Source organism: Myiozetetes cayanensis, unplaced genomic scaffold (genome assembly GCF_022539395.1).
Source record: "Myiozetetes cayanensis isolate MyiCay16 unplaced genomic scaffold, myiCay2020 scf3, whole genome shotgun sequence".
In the NCBI taxonomy this organism is placed as follows: Eukaryota; Metazoa; Chordata; class Aves; order Passeriformes; family Tyrannidae; genus Myiozetetes; species Myiozetetes cayanensis.
Window position 1 is genome coordinate 28,159,141 of NW_026087521.1, and position 20,611 is coordinate 28,179,751.

The 20,611-nt window shown below is 39.3% G+C and overlaps 1 protein-coding gene across 4 annotated transcripts in view; it reads left to right on the forward strand.

Annotated features, from left to right (window-relative positions):
- The first annotated feature begins 3,994 nt into the window (after positions 1-3,994).
- PNPLA8 (patatin like phospholipase domain containing 8) overlaps positions 3,995-20,611 on the forward strand; it is a 37,511-nt gene continuing 20,894 nt past the window's right edge. The window contains exons 1-9 of one of the 4 annotated variants that reach the window (XM_050323956.1): positions 4,020-4,149; positions 4,721-4,863; positions 5,200-6,412; positions 7,331-7,480; positions 8,692-8,843; positions 9,522-9,616; positions 12,977-13,148; positions 17,954-18,011; positions 20,222-20,416. In XM_050323956.1, the coding sequence (XP_050179913.1) occupies positions 5,291-6,412; positions 7,331-7,480; positions 8,692-8,843; positions 9,522-9,616; positions 12,977-13,148; positions 17,954-18,011; positions 20,222-20,416 (1,944 nt within the window). In that variant the 5' untranslated portion in view covers positions 4,020-4,149; positions 4,721-4,863; positions 5,200-5,290. Of the gene's footprint in view, positions 4,150-4,332; positions 4,497-4,720; positions 4,864-5,196; positions 6,413-7,330; positions 7,481-8,691; positions 8,844-9,521; positions 9,617-12,976; positions 13,149-17,953; positions 18,012-20,221; positions 20,417-20,611 lie in introns of those variants that run through there. The other 3 variants (XM_050323955.1, XM_050323957.1, XM_050323959.1) reach the window with 3 other exon arrangements.

Here is a 20,611-nt window from a genome sequence, read left to right on the forward strand (position 1 = left end):
GAGATAGAACTCACTAAAATCAAACTACTTTCAATGTTGTCCTAAACTGAAAGCAATCATGTTCAAGGAACCTTCTATGAAAGAACTTGAGAACTGGTTGTGCAGTCTAATAGAGATCAGCAAAAATTCATCAATAATAACAACAGATTTCTTTCTTGATAGTTCCCAAGGAAAGTACTGAAATGGAAGTATTTTCAAAACAGCTCATGTGCACCCTATTAAAATTTAAATGTATCTTAAAATGTCATAAATGGCATCATCCATATTATGTGAAAACGACTAAAATTGGAGTTTGTCACTCTGAATACTGTAGGTGGATTCACCTCTCTTATCTAAAAAGCAGGTATTTAATCAAACAGGATGAACTGACCTTTGACTACCAAGAGAGCATATAAAATTAGCTTAGTTGAAGTGACTATCTTTTAAATAAATTTGAGATAATTTTTTCTTAATGTCATGGCTGTAGTACAGAGGAGGCGAGGCTAAATAGGTAAAATGTTTGGGAAGGTGTGGATGCAGAATTTTTGCCTGGCAATACATAAATTTATCTTTTCTTGTCCAGTGTTTTTCAGTGCTTTCAGAGAGTTGCATGAGAAGCTGATGAATCATGCACTTCTGAACACATCAGGTCAGAGAGGTCTACTTGTCCTTGAGGAGAGCCATGTGGCAAGAACACATAGGTCTGTGATTGGAACTGAAATGTAAAATCCTTGAATTTTTTCCTTAGCAAAGATATGAATCAACATACTACTGTACATATCCCACTGGTGAGATGAATGTCTGAGCAGGCACAGGAGAGAATTTTACAATGAGATTATGGGAGAAAGTGTGAGTGCTTAGGAAGTGGCCATGTGCAGCTAAAAGGGATCGGTTGCCTCCTACCTCCAATACCTTATTTGCCAGTCAAAGAGAAGCAGTATGTGTCCTGGCAGCATGAAGCTTCTTGTGTCCAAACTTCCTTCTTACTGAAGTTATAGGTCTCATCTTGCCTAACCCTTTGTTGTCGTAAGAATGCAAGTTAACCTGTTTTAAGCCAGCTCAGAGTCTAGTTTCAGTTGGGCCACTGTCTCTTAAGTTACTGCTGAGATACAATTTGGTCCACTACACTGGCAAATATACAAGAATTCTGGTGCTTACAAAAGGACAAACACACTGGCGAAGCTGCTTAAGATAACACTGCTATCACAGTCTAAAATGTATCAGTACTGTGTTGCTCTCATAACAGTAACTGGCCTTTACCCGAATGCAGAAAGGTGCAGCGAAACCTCCCTGCTTAGCTGCATCTGGCAGACGGCACTACTGTTTGAGCTATTTGGTTTAAAAACGAGCTTAATCATATACAATGAAATCTCACACTAAATTAAAGAATAGCATACAAGCCTTAAAAACAGCTCCCAGGAGTAAGCCACCACTAGATAATACAACCAGATGTGTAGTAATCTACAAACAAGGCAGGCAGACCATACCTGCAGAACAGGCCAGAAAGCAGCACCTATGAAAGCATTTAGGAGGGAGCAGATGAGCACCTGGGTGTGAACTGCCACTGCCCTATGCAAAGGATTCTAGATAATATGTGGCTGATGAGCTATTTGTGGCCACTGAGTACTTCACTGAGGAAGTGGCACACCTTGAGTGTAAAAATTTCATTGCACTGGGTTAATGTGATGAGGTTTTGGTAGGGGAGGGGAGAAACTACTGGGGTGGCTTCTGTAAAAAAAAGCACTAGAAACTGCCCCTGTGTTGGAAAGCATTGATTTCAACAGGCTCCAAGATGAACCCATCACCGGCCAAAGCTGAGCCCATCAGCAATAGGGGTAGTGCCCACGTGATAAAATAGTTAAGAAATGGAAAAAATTTCTTCACAACAGCAGCTGGGAGAGAGGAGTGAGATGACGAGAGAGGAAAAATTCTGAAGACATCTGGGGCAGTGAAGAAGGAGGGGGAGAAGGTGCTCCAGCCACCCAGAGATTTCCTTGCAGCCCCTGGAGGACCTCACACCAGAGTAGGTGGGTGCCTGAAGGAGGTTGTGACCCCATAGGAAGGCCATGCTAGAGCACACTCCTGACAGGACCTGTGGACACGAGGAGAGAGGAGCAGGTTTTCTGGTAGGACTTGTGACCCCATAGGGCATCTACACTGGAGCAGTCTGTTCCTGAAGGAAGGAACACTATGCATCCCATGGAAGGGACCCATGCTGAAGCAGTTTGTGAAGAACTGCAGCCTGCGGGAAGGACTCACACTGCAGAAGCTCATGGAGGTCTGTGTCTTGTGGGAGGAATCCCACGCTGGAGCAGGAGAAGAGTGTGAGGAACATGGAGCAGCAGAGACAAATGTGCAAACTGACTGCAGCCCCACACTCCACCTCCCTGTACCACTGGGAGTGAAGTTGAGCCTGGAAGAAGGAGGGGTGGAGAGCGGGTGTTTTAAGACTTGGGTTTATTTCTCATTACCCTACTTTGATTTGATTGATATTATATTAAACTAATTTATCCAAGTCAAGCCTGTTTTGCTCATGATGGTAACTGGTGAGTGATCTCTCCTTGTCCTTATCCCAACTCATTAGCCTTTTGTTCTATTTTCTCTCCCCTGTCCAGTTGAGGAAGGAAGTGACAGTGCAGCTTCAGTGGGCACCTGGCATGCAGCCAGGGATGTCCTGCAGTGGGGGATGTGTAGATTTTAACCTGTTCAATTTATAAAAAATGTGTTATATTAATTACAGCATGCAATAAATACAAATTTTTCTGTGGAGAATGTGAGCTAAACCCCCTGATTTTACTTTTATATTTGTGAGAAAGAACAGAAGCAGACAATTGGGATTTGAAACTACAAATGCAACCTGACCCTCCTAACACTGGGGGCAACGCCCCTATCACTCCACCCATGCACGCAGCATATCCATGCTTCCTTGCCATTGCTGCCTGAAGTTTTTGCAACTGCACTAAAATTGTGTTTCAGACAGGCCATGCACATGGGAAGCTCATGGGCTTGCTGCTGCTCTGAAGCCTAGCTGGAAAAGAGCAAGGTGCCCGCTAACCCTATGAAACCATGAAAACCACTGTTTGTCACCATTTCCCAAGTCACAAGATATTCCCACAGCACCTGCACCGAGTGAGCACAGAGGTTGGGTAGGGGCTCTTCTCCTTCTCCCAGCCCCTCACTCCCAGCACCTCTGGCAGAGGGCAGCACCAAGAGCCCAACAGCACCAGCAGCGTGGGACACAACGAGCTCTGCTGTGCCTGAGCAGAAAGCCAAACAAATCCTGGGCTGCGTCAAAAGCAGTGGGGACAGCAGGTCTAGGCAGGGGATTCTGCCCCTTTACTCTTGTGAGACCCCACCTGGAGTGATGCTTCCAGCTCTGGGGCCCCAATATAAGAAGGACATGGAACCGTTGGAGCAAGTCTAACCACAAAATTCATAAGAGGACTGGAACAACTCCCCTCTGAAGACAGGCTGAGAAAGTTGGGGCTGTTCATCCTGCAGAATAAAAGGTTGTGTGGACACCTCATAGCAGCTTCAGTATCTGAAGGGGGCCTACAGGGAAGCTGGAGACAGACACTTCATCAGGAACTGTAGTGACAGGACAAGCAATAGTGCACACAAAATGAAGGAGGGAAATCGAGGTTAGATATCAGGAATAAATCCTTTACTGTGAGGGTGGTGAGGCACTGGAACAGGCTGCCCAGGGAGGTTTTGGATTCCTCAACCCTGGCAATGTTCAAGGCCAGGTTGGATGGGGCTTTGAACAAGCTGTTCTAGTGAGAGGGAGGCTGGGACCGTTCCAAGCCCTTCCCATTCCGTGATTCCGTCACGGCCCGGCCCGGCCCCCGCCCGCCCCCCGCGTGCCGTCCCGCACGTCCCGCCTGCCCCGCCCGTCCCCGCCGGCGCGCACGCGCAGTAGCCCCGCGCCGCCCCCCGCGGCGGCCCGTGAGCCGCGGCGCGCACCCAGCTGTTTCCGGCGCGCGGGGCGGCGCAGGCGCAGTGTCGCGGGCTCGCGCGGCGGGTGCTGCCGTTCCCGGTGCCGCCGCGCGCGCCCGCTCCGGCCGGCGGCAGCGCTCGTGAGGGCGCGGCTCCGGACCGGGATCGGGCCCTCACCGGGCTCGGCGGCGGCGGCCGGGGCGGAGGGGGGAGGCGGGAGCCGCTACCCGGCAGGTACCGCCGCCGGGGCAGGCCGTGTCGCGTCGCCACCGGGTCACGGGGGGAACGGGGGCGGGGGGAACGCGGTGAGCGCGTGCCGGCACACGGGGCTCGCGCGCGTGACGCGGGGTGGGCCGGGGACAGCGGGACGGGACGGGACGGGACGGGACGGGACGCTGTGCTTGTTTACGCGGCCGCTCTCGGCAGCGATTCTGCGAAATGGCGCAAGGCAGGAACAGCACCTGCTCCCACCGGGACATGAGGAGCCCCTGTGCCTTTATAGCCCGGCCCGCCGGCGGGGCCCGCAGCCCGGAGCGCGGCGCGGACCCAGCGGGACAGGCACGGCTCAGGCAGAGGAGACCGTAAGTAACGAAGCCGCTGTCTGCGGCGGTGTCACCTCTGCTGTCTCTGTGGCGTCGGCCTGCGCAGAAGTTGCTGCCTGGCAGCCCTCCTCGCCACTTGTCACAGGGGCTGGAGAAACCTGGGCTTGCCATTTGGGCAGGTAATGGATTTGTACCTGCGGTGTCAGCGCAGCTCTGTTGTGCTGCGTAAAACGCTGCTCCACCCATCGCATCTTTCTTTGCAGAGCAAGGATTATATGCTGCCCTTGGCTCCTAGGATAGACATGTCCCGCTGAACTTTGCTCAAAGAATTATCCCTCCTCCCCTGTGAGGAATTCTGCAAAGGGGTTGTAATATAATGACATTTGAAATGTGATTTCTGCACAAGGTAATTTGGTAAACAAACCCAAATTTTTCTCTAAGGGAAAAAACAGCAATCAGTTTTCTGTATGTCAGTAAATGCTTTTGAGAAGTGTAACATATTGCTTAAGATGAGCTTAAACTGGCCTTTAGGGTGTAGCATGTTGAAATATTGGGGTGGCGCTACCAAATGTCCTGAGCAGTAGATATTCCCTTGAGTGTATGTGATGTGAATGTTCATCTGTCTTTACTGAAAGAGTAAATAAGCTTCATCTGCTTTAAAGCACTCTGTGATTTTTATTTTACTTGTTGCTGTATATGGGTTTCCATTGTTGTTTTTTTGTTGTTGTTTTTTTCTTTTCAGATAACACTACAATACGAGACTTATTTATTGAAATATGTTTTCTGGAATGAAGTAGAAAGCAACACAGAAAAGGTGTAATTATTTATAAGTAATGACAGTTCAATTATCTTTGGACGCATATTTGCTCTTTGTGATTAACCCGAAAAATCTCTGGTGGAAGCAAAGAAACAAATACCTGTGTTTATATAGACCTAAAGTCTGCTGGAGGATAAATCATGCCACACACCTGAGAGTTTTGCATACGAGCGAGCCTCGGTGTAAATGGACCAGAAGCAGAACATTTTGGTATAGCAAATACATTTACAGCCATGAGTTTTTATACTACAGAGTTTCTAAACTTCTAATTTCTTCTTCCAAAGGACTTACAAAGGTGAGCATTCGCATGTCACGAATTAAGAATACTATAGAATCTGTTTCAAAGGCTGTGTCTGGCACTCACAGTGAACTGGTGTCACGAATAGCTCGATTAAAGTCACACTCAGGTTCTTTGGGAAAAGCAAATAAAAGTAGTGCAGATGCAAATAACATCAGTACAAATCTAGACAATGATAAAAAAGTGACAGATGCCAGAACTCGGGAGGATTGCAACAGAGACCCAGCTGCAAAGAAATCCACTTGTGCAAGTGAAAACTTGGAATCTGTGTTAGGAAGTTCAAGTGGTACTTGTCAAGATACTCCAGAAGTTTCAGCATCTACTAAAAACCACCTTTTTCATATAAGCTACTTTTCTACAAATTTTGGAGAGACTTACAACTTTGTAGCTGATCATATCAACTCTTACTTTAGCAATTCTGTTATGGAACAAGAGAAAAAAAGGAATGCTTCATTACAGGACTCTAAAAGTGAAGAGAGGAATAAGCTTGATTCATCAGAAAATACTGTAACGAGTGAAGAAAAGGCAGTGGATTCAGCAGCTACTTTAGCTCCTGAAGCAGAGACTCTGGGTGCTGAAAAGACAAATACTGCCCTTCCGGTTTCCACTAAAAAAAGTATTGCAAACTTTCTTTCGTATCCCAGTAACAGCGTACAAGCTTTTGTAGACAGCTATATTGGGGGGCTGGTTCCCAAGTTAAGATCCGAATCAAAAGGTGTTTCACCAGAAAAGAGTAAACAACCAGAACAAGAAGTGTCTGAGAAGACTGATGAGGACAAATCAAAAGAGGCCAAAACTGCAGAAGAGAGGGAAAAGCACCTGTCTCTTCAGAGAGAAAAGGCAAGTCTTTGTTTAATGTTAATTTATTATGTATTATTTCTATGTATACTTTATACAAGTGTATATATACACTGCACTAGTGTATATACCTGTATGGAACCATACATATACACACATACTTACATAAATAAGTATATACCTGTGTCTGTACTTACATATGTACACATACTTTTATTCATATGCATACCTACATATAAGTACATTTGTAGTGTCCCTGTCCATGGCAGGGAGGTTGGAACTAGAGGGTGTTTAAGGCCCCTTCCAACCCAAAGTGTTCTATGATTTATTCTATGTACTTTGATAAATAAGTATATATGTAAAACTGTATAAATTTTCATATATATGCATACTATATATAAACTTACAAATACATATGTGTACTTAAAAATAGGTATATATACATCTGTATACATGTATAAAAACATTTATTTTTTATAGAAGTGCACATGTATATGTAAGTTTATATATATAAAGCATGTACATATGTGTATATATATATATATATACGTGTGTGTGGTTATACATGTATTTAGTTCATGTATATGTAGAGATCTAGTTAGGGGTTTTTTTGGAGTTACAGTAATTTTGTAGTTATAGTAATTTCACAGTTCATGGTTTGTTTATGGTTCAAATACCATGATTTCAGAGTTGCCCTGAAAATACACCTGAGTACGTGCTGACACATGTTTGTTTGGTGTATTCTTGCTGTTAGCTGACCTTATTTAGTTTTCTAGTTAAGAATCAAAAGGTTGTCTGTTTCCAGTTTAAGTAATGCTTACTTGGAGCGTGTAGCAGATCTTTAGTACAACATGCTGTTCATTCCTTCTGAGAAATCTTAAAATAACACATTGGAATTGGTGTTGACAAATTTGACACATTTCTTAGAGTAGTTTTGTATTATCTGTTTATCTTTTTTAGATTATTGCAAGAGTGAGTATTGATAACAGGACTCGAGCTTTAGTTCAAGCCCTACGAAGATCCACTAATCCGAGAGTCTGTATCAGCAGGGTGGAAGAACTGACCTATCATCTTCTAGAATTTCCAGAAAGCCGAGGAGTTGCAATTAAGGTGCAAATAGTCCTGATGCTTAGATAAAACATAAATATCTGACAGATGATGGATACAGAATAACATAAAACCTCCTTAATTTGCTTTTGTGCACTGGTCTTATTTGTAAGGATTACAACTTGAATGTCTCTTTTTGTAACTCTGTAGCTAATTGAAGCAGATTCGTGTGCAAACTGTCATCAGTTTAGCTAAAGGCTCCTAAGATTGTGATGTTTAATTTAGAAGCATACGGCATGGTCATGTGGGGGGGTGGTATAGCTTTTTCTAGTGGTAGGGAAAGGTCGTACTCTGTGTCCTCTGTGGCAGTTGACCAGACAGGAATGTACTGTACAGTTGATCTGCATATGCACAGTACTTTCTATGCTTGTTTACATGCTTCCTTCGAAGAGAGAAGGCAAGAGTGAAGTATAACCATCAAATAAATTCATGTAATCTAGTCCTACTCATTCTCTTCCCTGAGAGTGAGAGGACAGAAGGTGGGTCGTAGACTATTCTAGAAGTACTAGCTCAATCACAACATTTGTCAACCTTGTGCCTTTTTCCACAAGATGTGATAAATGTGTGGCATAGATTGTAGAATTTCTGGAAAAGCGACCTTTGGGAATGGAGTGCAGGCCAGATGAATCATTTGGGCAGGGTACAGGCCAGGCGTCCACATAAATATATGTGAATTACTTTATTATGAAAGAGTATATCCACTCTTCCCACTTGGATTGTAATGCTCTATATCTTTATGGTAATGTAGATTTAAAAAGTATTCCATGTGAGGAAGAATTTTAATATTTGTTACTAGTGTACTTAGAAGGCATTTCTTGTTTTGAAGCAATGTGTTACTTATTAAGCAAAATCTGGGCTTTTACCTGTACTTGGTGTGCTACGTACTCGAATCTATATTTGGCTAATGTGACATTAAGCCAATAAAACTTAACTCCTGGTGAATGTAGCTTTTCTAGCTATTCGAAAGATTAGTGTTTCACCTTGGTTGTTGAATTTTGCTAGGTAGTTACTTTTAGCAATGAGATGTGTACAACGTAATATTGGCGTCCTTTTTTTCCATTTTTGGAGAAAGATGGATAAATACAGTTTTGAAGAAGTTTTTGTCCAAGTTTAATATTACTTCTATACTTAAATGCCAAACTAGTAAATTTAAACATGGATTCTTGTGCTATAAACATATGATTGGAATGAAATACCTTTGTATTCATCAATAGGAAAAAGTAATCCCATGCCTGCTGCGACTGAGACAGGCCAATGATGAAAGTCTTCAGGCTGCTGTTAGAGAAACATTAGCTCTAATTGGATATACCGACCCTGTGAAAGGCTGGGGAATTAGAGTCCTCACCATTGATGGAGGAGGAACAAGGTAAAACTTCTGGAGCCTTTTCTGTTCTGTAACTAGAAATAAAATTTCAGTTTCTTTTTGATAAATATATGCTCAAAAAGGCAGTTCATGATATACATTTCTCTTAAACGGGTATTGTTTTTGAATGCATTTGTGCATGACTGGTGCTCGTTTTGCCATACCTAATTATCTTGCTCTATCTCAACTGAGTTAGCACAGCTGCACACCAGAGGCTGTATCATGCTATAGAAACACAAGTCTATGGTCTGTAATGCATCTCTCCCGTTGTTTCAGACACATTGAGTTGGAGCCATACAAACTCCACACAGAAAAATACTGTCCCCCAAAGGGCATTATATAGCCCTGTTAAGACCAAACTTAAAGTACTGTGTGGTGTGGATGCAGCTAAAATCTCTCCTGAGTCTATATCCACAGAATGATGGTCCCCTAGCCTTTACTACAAACCAATATGGCTGTAGCTGTTGAGTACTACTTTTTATATGCCTGAGTATGTAATTTATATTTAGTATTCATCATTCTATTTTAATTGTGTTCTGCTACTCTTTTATTCCCTGAATTATTCAGTATTCTTACTGTTGTAGTTATTGAATTATAATTAGTCATAATTAAACAAAGGTTGTCTTAGAGCTTTGTAAGACAAAACTGCCATTGTATGTGAAGGGGATTTTTGTGTTTCAGGGGCTTAGTTGCACTTCAGACTCTACGGAAACTAGAAGAACTAACTGGAAAACCAGTTCATCAACTTTTTGACTACATCTGTGGTGTAAGCACAGGTAATTATTAAGCCACAATTTGGAATTTTGCTATGAATATAGTGAAAGAACATCTGAGAATTAAATGTAGGTTTCAGAGTTTCTGACTTAGAGGGTAAACTGGGAAGGCACAGGTGTGATTTCTAAAGTCTTTTTTCTTCTGTATAAGAACTTTGAGTGCTTTATGTTAGTTGTGACTTCAAACTGATTTGTCATTTTTTTCAATTAATGTGAAATCTTCACATTGCACACAGATACTTATATATTTATGGGACTTTATAGACAGCTAAGGTAATGCTGCTCTGGGACACATATTGGGTCAGTAATGTTTGCCATCTTTGTTAATGACCTGCACAGCAGGACAGAGTGTGCCTATAGCAAGATCTTGGATGATTTAATTTAGAGGAAGTGGTTAGTACAGTGGTGGCCCTGTTCAGATTGGCCTGTACAGGCTTGACAGGTTCAGTAAAGCCAAATACAAAGCCTTCCATCAGAGGTGGGTTGACTGGCTAGAAACCAGCTTTAAAGAAAAAGACGTGGTCTTGATTGGTACGAGCTGGATATGAGTCATCAGCGAGCAAAGTCATCTTGAGCAAAGAAAGCTGTCAGCAGCTGACCACATTGGTTTGCATGGACAAGAACATACCTAACAGGTGAAGGGTCTCTGTTTGGCTATGAATGTCTAGTTTGAGGCTTCTCTGGAAACCCTGAATTTTTGGGGTGTGTTCTTGTACATACTGTGTGAGTCTGGCAGAGGGTCAAACAGATGATCAGGGGACTGGATCTCATGATATATAAGGGAAAGAGTGGAAAAACTGGATTTATTCAGCCTTGAGGAGAGAAGGCTAAAGCGAGGCTTTTTTACTGTTTCAGTTAATGAGAAAATATAGAGAAGATGGAGCTAGAGTCATCTTGAAGGTGCACAGTGATAGGAGAAAAGCCAACGGACAAGCTGGAGTATGGGAAGTTATAATTAGGTTACATAATCTTGTTTTTCTTGCAGAGATGGTCAGACACTGGAAGGACTTACCTACACAGGCTGGGGAATCTCCATCTGTGGAGATATTCAAAACTTGGCTGAACAACTCCCTAGTAACCTATTCTAATTGAAACTTTGAACAGAGGCTGGACTAGATGACCTCTACAGGTCCCTCCCAGACTTAATTACTCTTGTGACTCAGTGTTAAGTTACTCCTCCCTAGAAAGTAGGAAACTAAAGCATAAGTTTCTGTTTAAACGATAGTCATCTCCTTCAGAAATGGTGCTAGACCATTAGCTGCCCGATGCTGATTTCTAACAGAAGATATATGTTGTAGTTCAATAGCTCAGTTTCATTTAGAAAATCACATTATTCAAGTTTTTTACACTATAGTTGTATTCTATACAGTTTAATTCAGAAATTATATTAAACACAGATGACCATGATGAGAGAAAATGTTTGTGTTTATAGAGATTTGCTTAATATAAGACTCAGAAGTAAAGGAGAATGTTTAGATCTACCAGACAGAATTTGTTTGTAGGCACAATATAGTTCCCTGTTTTACAGTTTAAATAATCTTCCAAAGAAATCTTTTGTTACTTAATTTAGCAGTAAGTGGTTGTTTCTTTGGAAGATAGTTTCCCTGCAAAATACTTTGCCAATTTTTTCAATCATAAAAAAGACATTTTATCTTGGATAAAGAGGCCTGGTGTTCTTAATTTGATCCCTAGTCTTACTAGAACTAACTTTATTTTTAATTCTTCCCCAAATTTTTGGGTTTTTAGCTGCTAGTAAGTGTTTAAACATATTCTTTTAAATGTTGTTTATACTTTCAAGCTTTTGTCTACAGTAGTCCAGCTCACAATAACAGATAAGACATGGATAGGAGAGGTTGTGCACATCTGTCAGCATGTACTGGCAGTTCTGTTTGTGTTGACAGTACCTATGCCAGTGAATCTGGATGAATTGTGCTTTACAAGAGTGATGTGTTAAATGATAGGAAGGATGCCTCTTGTGCATTGCACTTCTTTTCTGCTGTGCTTTCTGTATTTCTTAATATCATTTAGCTGTTTTGCCTTTGAGATTTAGTCAGCTATGAATTCAGCATCACAGTCTGTCTTTGTAGTTAGCTTTCCTGTACTTGCCTTCACTGGGGGTCAGAGCATTTAAATGCAGCAATCACAGAGAAAGGTCACTGCAGTGATGCTGTAATAGGCCCTGAAACTTGGAAACTGCTCACCAAAATAACAAATGCGTGATAATAGAAGTGAAGCTGGAGAGTTTAGAGGAAAACAGGGTAGCAGAGGATTTGCACGACTTGGGAAAATGGTATTTCTCTGCTTCTGGGTGTTAACTCTGTGTTGAATGCAGGCATTTGGTGATTTGGCACTTGAGTTTCTCTTTGATGAAACTTTGTGTCAAATAGGCGGATGTTCTCTTAAGCGTTTGTCTACTTTTTAAGAAACCGAGACCATCAATGCACTGGTGCTCAGCTAACACAGTGGTGGGGTTTGTGAGAGCGAGAGAGGCTTGGAAGTCATGTTTCCTTTAAAGCCGTCCGTAACTTCCTTCATGTAGTTTGTTCTGCACATATGTGGTACTCTTACTCTATTTCAAGCATTTGCACCTTTTCAAAATAATTTTATTCAAACCTATCGCATTTATTTACAAATTGAAAAAGTCATGTGTCCTGACTATTCCTAATGCTTAATTACATGCTCTCATAGTACTGCACAATTAGATTTAAAGCTTACAGGTGTCCTTTCAGTGTAATATATCTAAGAATTTTATAATGCATTAATTATATTTCTCCACAGTCTTTATTTGTATTCAACAGCCATGCTTTTTGAATGGTGGGGTTTTTTCTCCTATAAGGGTGGGTCATAATTTTTATTAGGCATACACTAGATGGCAGCATGTATGAGACTAACTGTAAATGATTGCAACCAAATGTAATCCAAACTGCTCAAAACTCCCTTATTTTTAAAGAATTTTCTGAGAATTTTTCTCTATTGACTTAAGAGTTTTTAAAATAGCAAGTAAAGCTGCAAATATATTTCTAATATCACAGCATAGATTTCTCTTACTTATTTCTCTTTCCAAGTAAAGCAGTGGATTTAATTTGTTTTCTGCCCTGTATTTGTTTGCAGGGTTGAAATCTGCAAAATGAAATAATGTCACTTTTCAACTTGTCGTATTTCTGGTTTTGAAAGTAGACTGTTTCTATCTTATATATGTCCTTTTAGAACATGGTCTGTGATGTCTGAACAGAAATTTAGTGATATAGGTCTTCCTGTTTCAAGACTGATACTCAGCTAACCTATGACCTACATTAACTGGTAATCCATTTTTGTAGTCCCACTCCAGGCTACATTTTATATTACAAAATTTTTGTTTTTCAGGAGCTATATTAGCTTTTATGTTGGGGTTGTTCCATATCCCTCTGGATGATTGTGAAGAACTGTACCACAAATTAGGATCAGATGTTTTTAAGCAGAATGTCATTGTTGGAACAGTCAAAATGGGTTGGAGCCATGCCTTTTATGACAGTGATATATGGGAAAAAATGCTCAAGTAAGTAAATAATGATCAGGTGAAAAATAATTAATGTAGTGTCTGAGTGCATTTGGTTTTGTTATTGCTTCACTGGTAATGGAAATTCTTCAAACAACTAGGAAGGAGTAGCGTATACTCTATTTCTTTTGAAATAGCTGCTTTGATATTTACCAAAACACTGAAAGCCTTTAATGTAATGATTTCTGTTTCTGGGGAATAAAGTAAGCTTTAATGCACTGATTTCTGATTATATTCCTGTATGCTTACCAGCTCTGCTTGGTCTGACTCATTACAGATTTGCTACAAAATTTACTAGCCACCTACTGTGCCTTTTTTTTCTTATAGGAGATTGGTGAGAAATGAAATTATGTGCTCTAGTAGGGATTTTTAATGTTGGGGGTTTGCCCATTGTCTCTTTCTTTGAAAAGGGAAATGAGCTGTAAGGATCGTAATGAAAAAATACTCTGAGAGTTGCCCATTAAATGGTATTTGTTCTTAGAAATGTATACACATGCATTAATGGCTACACAAGAAGAGTCACTGTAAGGAATTATTATATTACGTGTTTTATTCATCTGTATAGGTATTGATAGTTCAATTGTTTATAATTTTTAGCAAACTAATATCGTAGTCTCCCAACCAACATAAGCTTGCACTACCACTGAAAGAACTGAAATGGCCTTTTCTGAGAGAAAGTGTAAAAAGGTAAAGGGTTGCTTCTGATTAAATAATAAGTTCCTTTGGGAACATGATTTTTAGTGTGTTTTATGGGATTGAAAGAGGTTTTTTTCTAGACTTTTTGTGGGAATACCTGTGCTGTCTGAGTTTTAAACATCTCACATCTTTGAAGTGGAGAGAGAGGCTTCAAAGCACTACTTCTCTCTGCTCTTGCATATTTTTAGAAATAAATATGTTTATCAAATTAATATCATGAGCTTTTCTGCTCAGATATCTGGAGGTGTTTTTTGTAGAAATGAGGTTTTTTCTTTACCTTTCCTCTTTTTCCCCCCTGCCCAACTAAAAGAATTCTTATGAAAATCACAATACCTCATGTGAAAGTATTTTACATGCTTTTAATTAAAATACCTTTTTTTTTTTTTTGTGTGTCTGTAGCACATTAGGTAAAGAATTCTAGTGCAATAGACAGAAGCCAGGCAATTAATATACTATCTATGGACTAAATTAAAAATTAAATGTACTGATCAACAAATGACTTCTTGTTGACCTTATTCTGCAATGTTGAAGGGAGATTCTATGCCTACACAATATATTATTGAAGGGATTCCTGGAGGCTTCCTTGTGGTGTGGGAGCCTAGAACTAAGAAAGGGAATTGAAAGGCTGTATAGCACCTCTTTACAGCAATGTGAAGGTCAGGTCTAACTTTCAGTCATAGTGGGAGGAAATTGCTCTCTATGTTTTGTTTTAAATTTAAAAGCCTTACTTGCACTGAGTGGGTTTTTGTTGTTTAAATGCTAGCTTGTCTCCCTTCCTTGAAATAGAGAATATCCATTGACAATATACAGGTGTGCAATATATGTTTAGCCCTACCATGATATCAGTGGTGATATTTCTTGGCAGAAAGTATTCCTGCTGAAAATGATTAAGCTGATGTTACATTAGGCTGATGTTGCATGCAGTCATGAGGAATGTTATAAATTCCATTTCAGAAAGTGTCAACTAATTTTGGTTAACTGACTTTTTATTCAGGCTGCTGTAGGGAATTGCGTTTAAGTCTTATGTATTCTTATATATTTCTTGAGTTGCAGTTTGAGGACTGGTTTTAATCAGTTATATTGTGCAGAAAATTATAGTTACCACACATCAGTCTTATGTAGTGCTGTGTTGAATTGCATTTGTAAGAAGAACCTGGCTTATAGTTCCAACTTTTCCGTTTTCTTTTGACTGTTGTTTACATGTATGATAGTGTTTTTGTATACTGTCTGCAGAAACTACTGGAAAAATTTAGTGAGCAGCTAGGGGTTTTCACAAGCTAGCTAAAATCCCATACTGGGATTGAGAAGCAATCAGTCACTTTATGGAGTGTAGGATAAAAGTTACATGTTCTCCTTTGGTAGGAAAATTGATAATGCATGTGTTTGGGAGTGCAAGTAATAATACTTCAAACCAGTATTTGTTTTGCAAATTGAACACTGTTTTCTAGCAACTGGATGGACAAGCAGCACATTTTGTACCAGCATGTGCTATAAACGTCCCTCCTGTAGGTTTGGTAAGGATGTAATAGTTTCCTGGTACTGCTGGTGTTGTCAGAAGAGGGTAAAAGGTACAGTTTTACCTTTTGCCTTGAGTGCTCTTTCTCAAGAGTGTTTGATTGCACCGTAGCTGTAGCACATTGGAACGTTTCTTGAAGCGTATGGTTGGCATTATTTTGTTCATAGCATTACTGAAATAAGTGTTGCAATATTAGTGACTTGAAGCAATGAAACAGCAATGAAACGTTTGTGAAAGAGACTTAAGTAGGTCATGTCTAGAGGACATGGGCACAGGCAGACACAAGCAAAGTAGATAAATGCAAAAATAGGAGGGAAATGAAATTATATGTAAAGTAATAACCTGTGAGTGGAAAAATGTAAAATGCTTACAGGATTTAAAGTAACTTTAATATCAAAAGTGATTTGGTTGCTGTCATGGACAGTTTAATGAAACGTCTGTATTCTTGTGGTCAGACAAGAATATTGTGTGTGTCAGTTGGGATTGAAAATACAGAAGATACTATGATGCTGTTATATTAATTCTTAATACAGTTTCACTTAAAATACTATTTACAGTCCCAATTACCCCATTTTAGAGAATGTTTCTGTTGCAAGATTGTTAAAAAGTAGCCAGTGACCTAAAGGCAACATACACAAAGGCATTAGGAGTCTAGCATGAAAAAAAGCAAATAAGTTAAAGTGGTAATTTGAGATAAATAAGGTATCTTGAGAATTACCAGTCTCTGCTTTTCTTTGTGATCAAGGGAGTATTCAATAAAATTAAAATTAGAAGACTTTCTTTTCTTAATACAGTATGTGACGAAACTGTGGAATTAATTCTACTGTGACTTAGTTAAAGAAAATAACTGAACAGCGAGGCATCACAAAAATATTTATATAATATGCAATTGCAGTATTAATGCTAGCAAGAGAACTAAAATAAATTTGGAGGTGATATTAAACTTTTCTCTTTAGACCTTAATGTCTAAAGTTGTATAGCAGTTTAAGGGATTTCTTGTACCTGCTCTGAAGCATCAGTTCCTGGCCTCCATAAAAAAACAAGATGTGAGGAGATAGTTATTCAGTTTGATGCTTCCTGTAATTAAGCAGTGGATATTTCTTATGCATTTTTTTTTAATCTTTGCATTCAGGGTTTGGGAAAAAAATACCTAATATAGATATTTCAGAAGCAGATGAAAGTGATGCAAATCAGTAGGTGTCTTTGATATCTCACCTCTTGTCAGTCTCATCTCTTTTATTCCTACTTCATGGTTCTGTGTGCCTTCGTCTCCTTCTGTAATCAGTTAGTGAGTGCAGATGGTATTTTTCCCTTCCTGGCTGGTGACTGAGACTGGAATTAATGCATTTTTTGGAAAAAAATAAAATAAAACAGTGCTACTGATAGAAGAATTGTGTCAGCAAGAGTTTTCGATCATAGGACTGGAAGCTGTTTCTCTTCCTTCTTCCCTCTCAAGAACAAGTACACAGCCATCCTTCGAGCACACATACCCACTAGCGGAGCAGTAAATTGTCCTAGCTACAAGTACAGTCTATGGTCTGCATGTAGGACTGCTGCCATTGTAGCATGTAAAAGCTTGTTTTATCTTCTGACCTGATTAGGTTGATAAAGGTGTTGTTTTTACCAGTGGAAGTGCAATCACCTACTGTCAAAAGGGGTGTGAGCTGTAGGTGGATGATCTCATAAAAACAACACATGGAATATCCCTGCTTTAAAAGTATGGCAATACTGACAACAACCTTTGAAGAATAAGGCAAATGTACTGCCAGTTTTTGGGTGGGCTGTGTTCTAGGGGAGGAAGAAAACTTGCTTTAAGGACAGCCTGGTTTTGGAATCATTATGGACGACCACCAACTCTGTAGAGTTTTATACCTTTGCTGTAAGCAAATCAAAATTGAATTAGATGCTGAGGTGAGATTATTGGCTAATGTGGTAATTTATTCCAGTCTCCTCTACCATGCAGTAGGGCTATCTTCTAGTTAGCAATTGGAATACTGACCCTAATACTGATGTGATGATACATTACAATTCTGCCCATTCATGTGATTTATAAAAATGTATGCATCTAAAAAAATTTTTGCTCAAAAAGAGATATTAAATGCATATTGGATTGGAAGTTATGGAAGATTACATGTAGATGTTTTAACTTTCTTCTGAATCACGTGAAATGACGTCTTTCTCTCCTTAGTTTTTGTTTTTGTAACAGTGCAGAAGAGTAATTTATAGTGCAGAAGAGTAATTTTCATTACTATGAAACTGCTTAATAAGGATGTTGAGTTTTTGATTCCTAAATGTAGCAAAGTGCTTCATCTAACTAAGTAGTTGAGTAATCCTAATGATTATCGTTAAATATGTGATGAAGTGAGTAACTTGAATCAAGACCTCAAACACTCTTCAGATTATTTCCAGCAACCTAGAAGGTTTGAAATGTTGGTGCATTGAAGTCAACTGTAGAAATCCAATTAGTAAAGTGAAATTCAAGCACTCTTTCTTTTAAATGCAAAGGTCGCAGAAATAAGAATGATAAAAATGTACATATTTTTAATGCTAAACTGATGGAGCATTTTCACTTTTGTGCACTCTTTTTTTGTAGAGAAAAAATGGGCTCAAATCTTATGATTGAAACTGCAAGAAAGTCCAAATGTCCAAAGGTAAGTACAGTTTTCTAAGGTAAATACTAATTGTGTATTTCACAAATACTGCTAAGATAAGAGTTCTGAGTAAATTCTACCCCTAGAAGAATATTGGATAAACAACATGAGTGTTGATAGCTCTTCAGGCTTCCATATGCAATAACCTGGGCTTTTAAAAGATAAAAATTAATTAGGTTCTTAAACTTCTGCATCAATTTCTCATATTTTTAATACTTCAAGTTGGAATCTATTTCAGAGATGTTAAAAGCCTTATAAGCATAGAAATACTAGGTCAACATTTTGAGGTTGTGTAAAGCTTATTTTTTTCATATTGTAGTGTCTGGAAATCCTGTCATGTCCTCTGTGATCTGTGTTACTGTGTTGTGAGAGGACAGGGTTTCATCTCACTTTATTTGGAGTACCCAGTTTTCTCCAGGCACATTCTTAGGCCAGAGATCTCTTCTCTTCCTGTGTGGTAGAAAAGGCACCAAGTCATTGGAGGAGTGTTAGATACAGCAGCAGCACGAGAGTGAAAGATGAGAAAGCCTGGGTATTTTATTTTTGGTGAAGGATAGGGTGTGAAGAAAGAAGAGAAATATAATAGGACATATTTCAGAACAATCTGTAATTAACAGGTGTTTTGGTGTCATAGCACTATATTCATTGCTTTACTGTTAAATGGAAGATATTCACATTTTTCTAAACATAGAAACATGAGCCTGACCGACTGCGTTCCTAGTCCATGTCTAAAACAAGGACATGAAAAGGCTGGTGTGGTATGTTGCTTTCTGAGAGAGGAGCTATCCTATGTTGACTTGAAAGTTATCTTTGAACTGGGATCTTTGGCTTCCTTCCATGTTCTTCAGTAATAAAATGTGAATATAAATAGAGTTGAAACTAGCTGTTCCCAGTACTTGCTTTGTAGTGCTCTCGGTGGTGGCACTCTTTACAAGGCACAGCAAAATCAAAATAAAACATTCAGTTGTGTGCTTTGCTGCTGTTAAATGAAGGCAAGATGCATTTTTCCTGAAGGTGCTGAGCACTTGGCAACTTAGACTGCATCATGAAGTGGAAGAATACATGGGTATTGCCAAAAATAAAATCAAACATCTGTTTAATAAGTTTTCTATTAAATTTCCTGAAGTTATTTTCCTTTCTTCTTCTAGTAGTGCTTAGAACTAAACCTTCCTTTTGAAAAAAACAGGAAACTTTTCCTCCCTCAAATGATTGAGTATGAACTAGGCACGTGTTTTGGTTTTGCGTTGTCATGTGGAAGTTACTCTTTTGTTTTCTTTTCTGTAAGGATGAATCTACTGTGAATAAAACGATTTAAATGAAGTAGCTGAACAATGAAATACATAGAGTGATATCACAGCATCAGTTGTGCTGTTGGGTCAATTTCATGGAAATACCCTACTCTGTAAAATAGGAAACAAAACGGAATTGAACAACCTCTTGGCTGCTAAAGAGTGTTTATCTGATAGTGCCAGCCAGGCTGGCTGCAACCCCACTAAAAGGTCCCACACGTTCTAACACTTACACATAACTGGAGATACCTTCATCTCGTGACTGTAGCTGTAAGATGCATTTTTTTTCAGTCATAGTTTTTTTTTTTTTGGAAATAACATTTTGGCTTTTCACTTAGATATACTTATTGTGATTTCTGTTACTGACATTTCAGTGTCCTTATAAAAAACTTTGAAAGACTTACATTTGATTATTTTTGGTTTTGGGTGGGGTTTGATTTTTTTGGGGGAGGGGGGAGAGATTCTTCCTCCAATTCTTTAACTCGGGTTGTGTTATTAAGTAATCGTTTTCTTGGAGAAAGAAATTGACAGTTCTGATATTCGTATTTAGTGACATTGTTGCATTGATGATTACAGACTTCTGAGAATAAAATATTATTCCTGAAAGCAAAATATTCCATAATCATATAGTTGACACCAGCTTTTTATTTAAATATCGTAGATATTCATAGAAACAGAGTAGCCGGTGGAAACAATTTCAGGTTAAAAATAGCATTTTCTTTAGGAAGTTGGGGTTTTTGTTTTTTACTTTCACTTTTTAAAACTTAGATACACTTTATAAAAATATGAATAAATAATGAACATAGTAAGATTCCAGAGATGGTTTTAATGTATAAATTAAATTTCACATTGTGGGAAGCTGTCATTCTTATATTAATATTGTCATCGTATGTAACAAATTTTGTTCCTCCTCATCACTAGGTAGCTGCAGTAAGCACCATTGTAAACAGGGGAACACCACTGAAAGCATTTGTGTTTAGAAACTACAACCACTTTCCTGGTGTTAAGTCCCATTATATTGGAGGCTGTCAGTATAAGCTGTGGCAGGCCATTAGAGCATCATCTGCTGCACCAGGTTACTTCCAGGAATATGTTTTGGGCAGCGATCTTCATCAGGTAAGTTGAAATCTCCTTTAGTAAATATTTTCAATTTTACACCTGAGGAAAAAAAGTGGTCTGAATCTCTGAATCAAAACTAAACAAAGAAGTTGGTAGCACTAAGGAAATCCAGGATGGATTGGGTAAGAAAGGATATTTTTCAGCTTTTATAGCCTTTATAGGACCAGAAAGGGTATAGGCTTAAAAATCTTA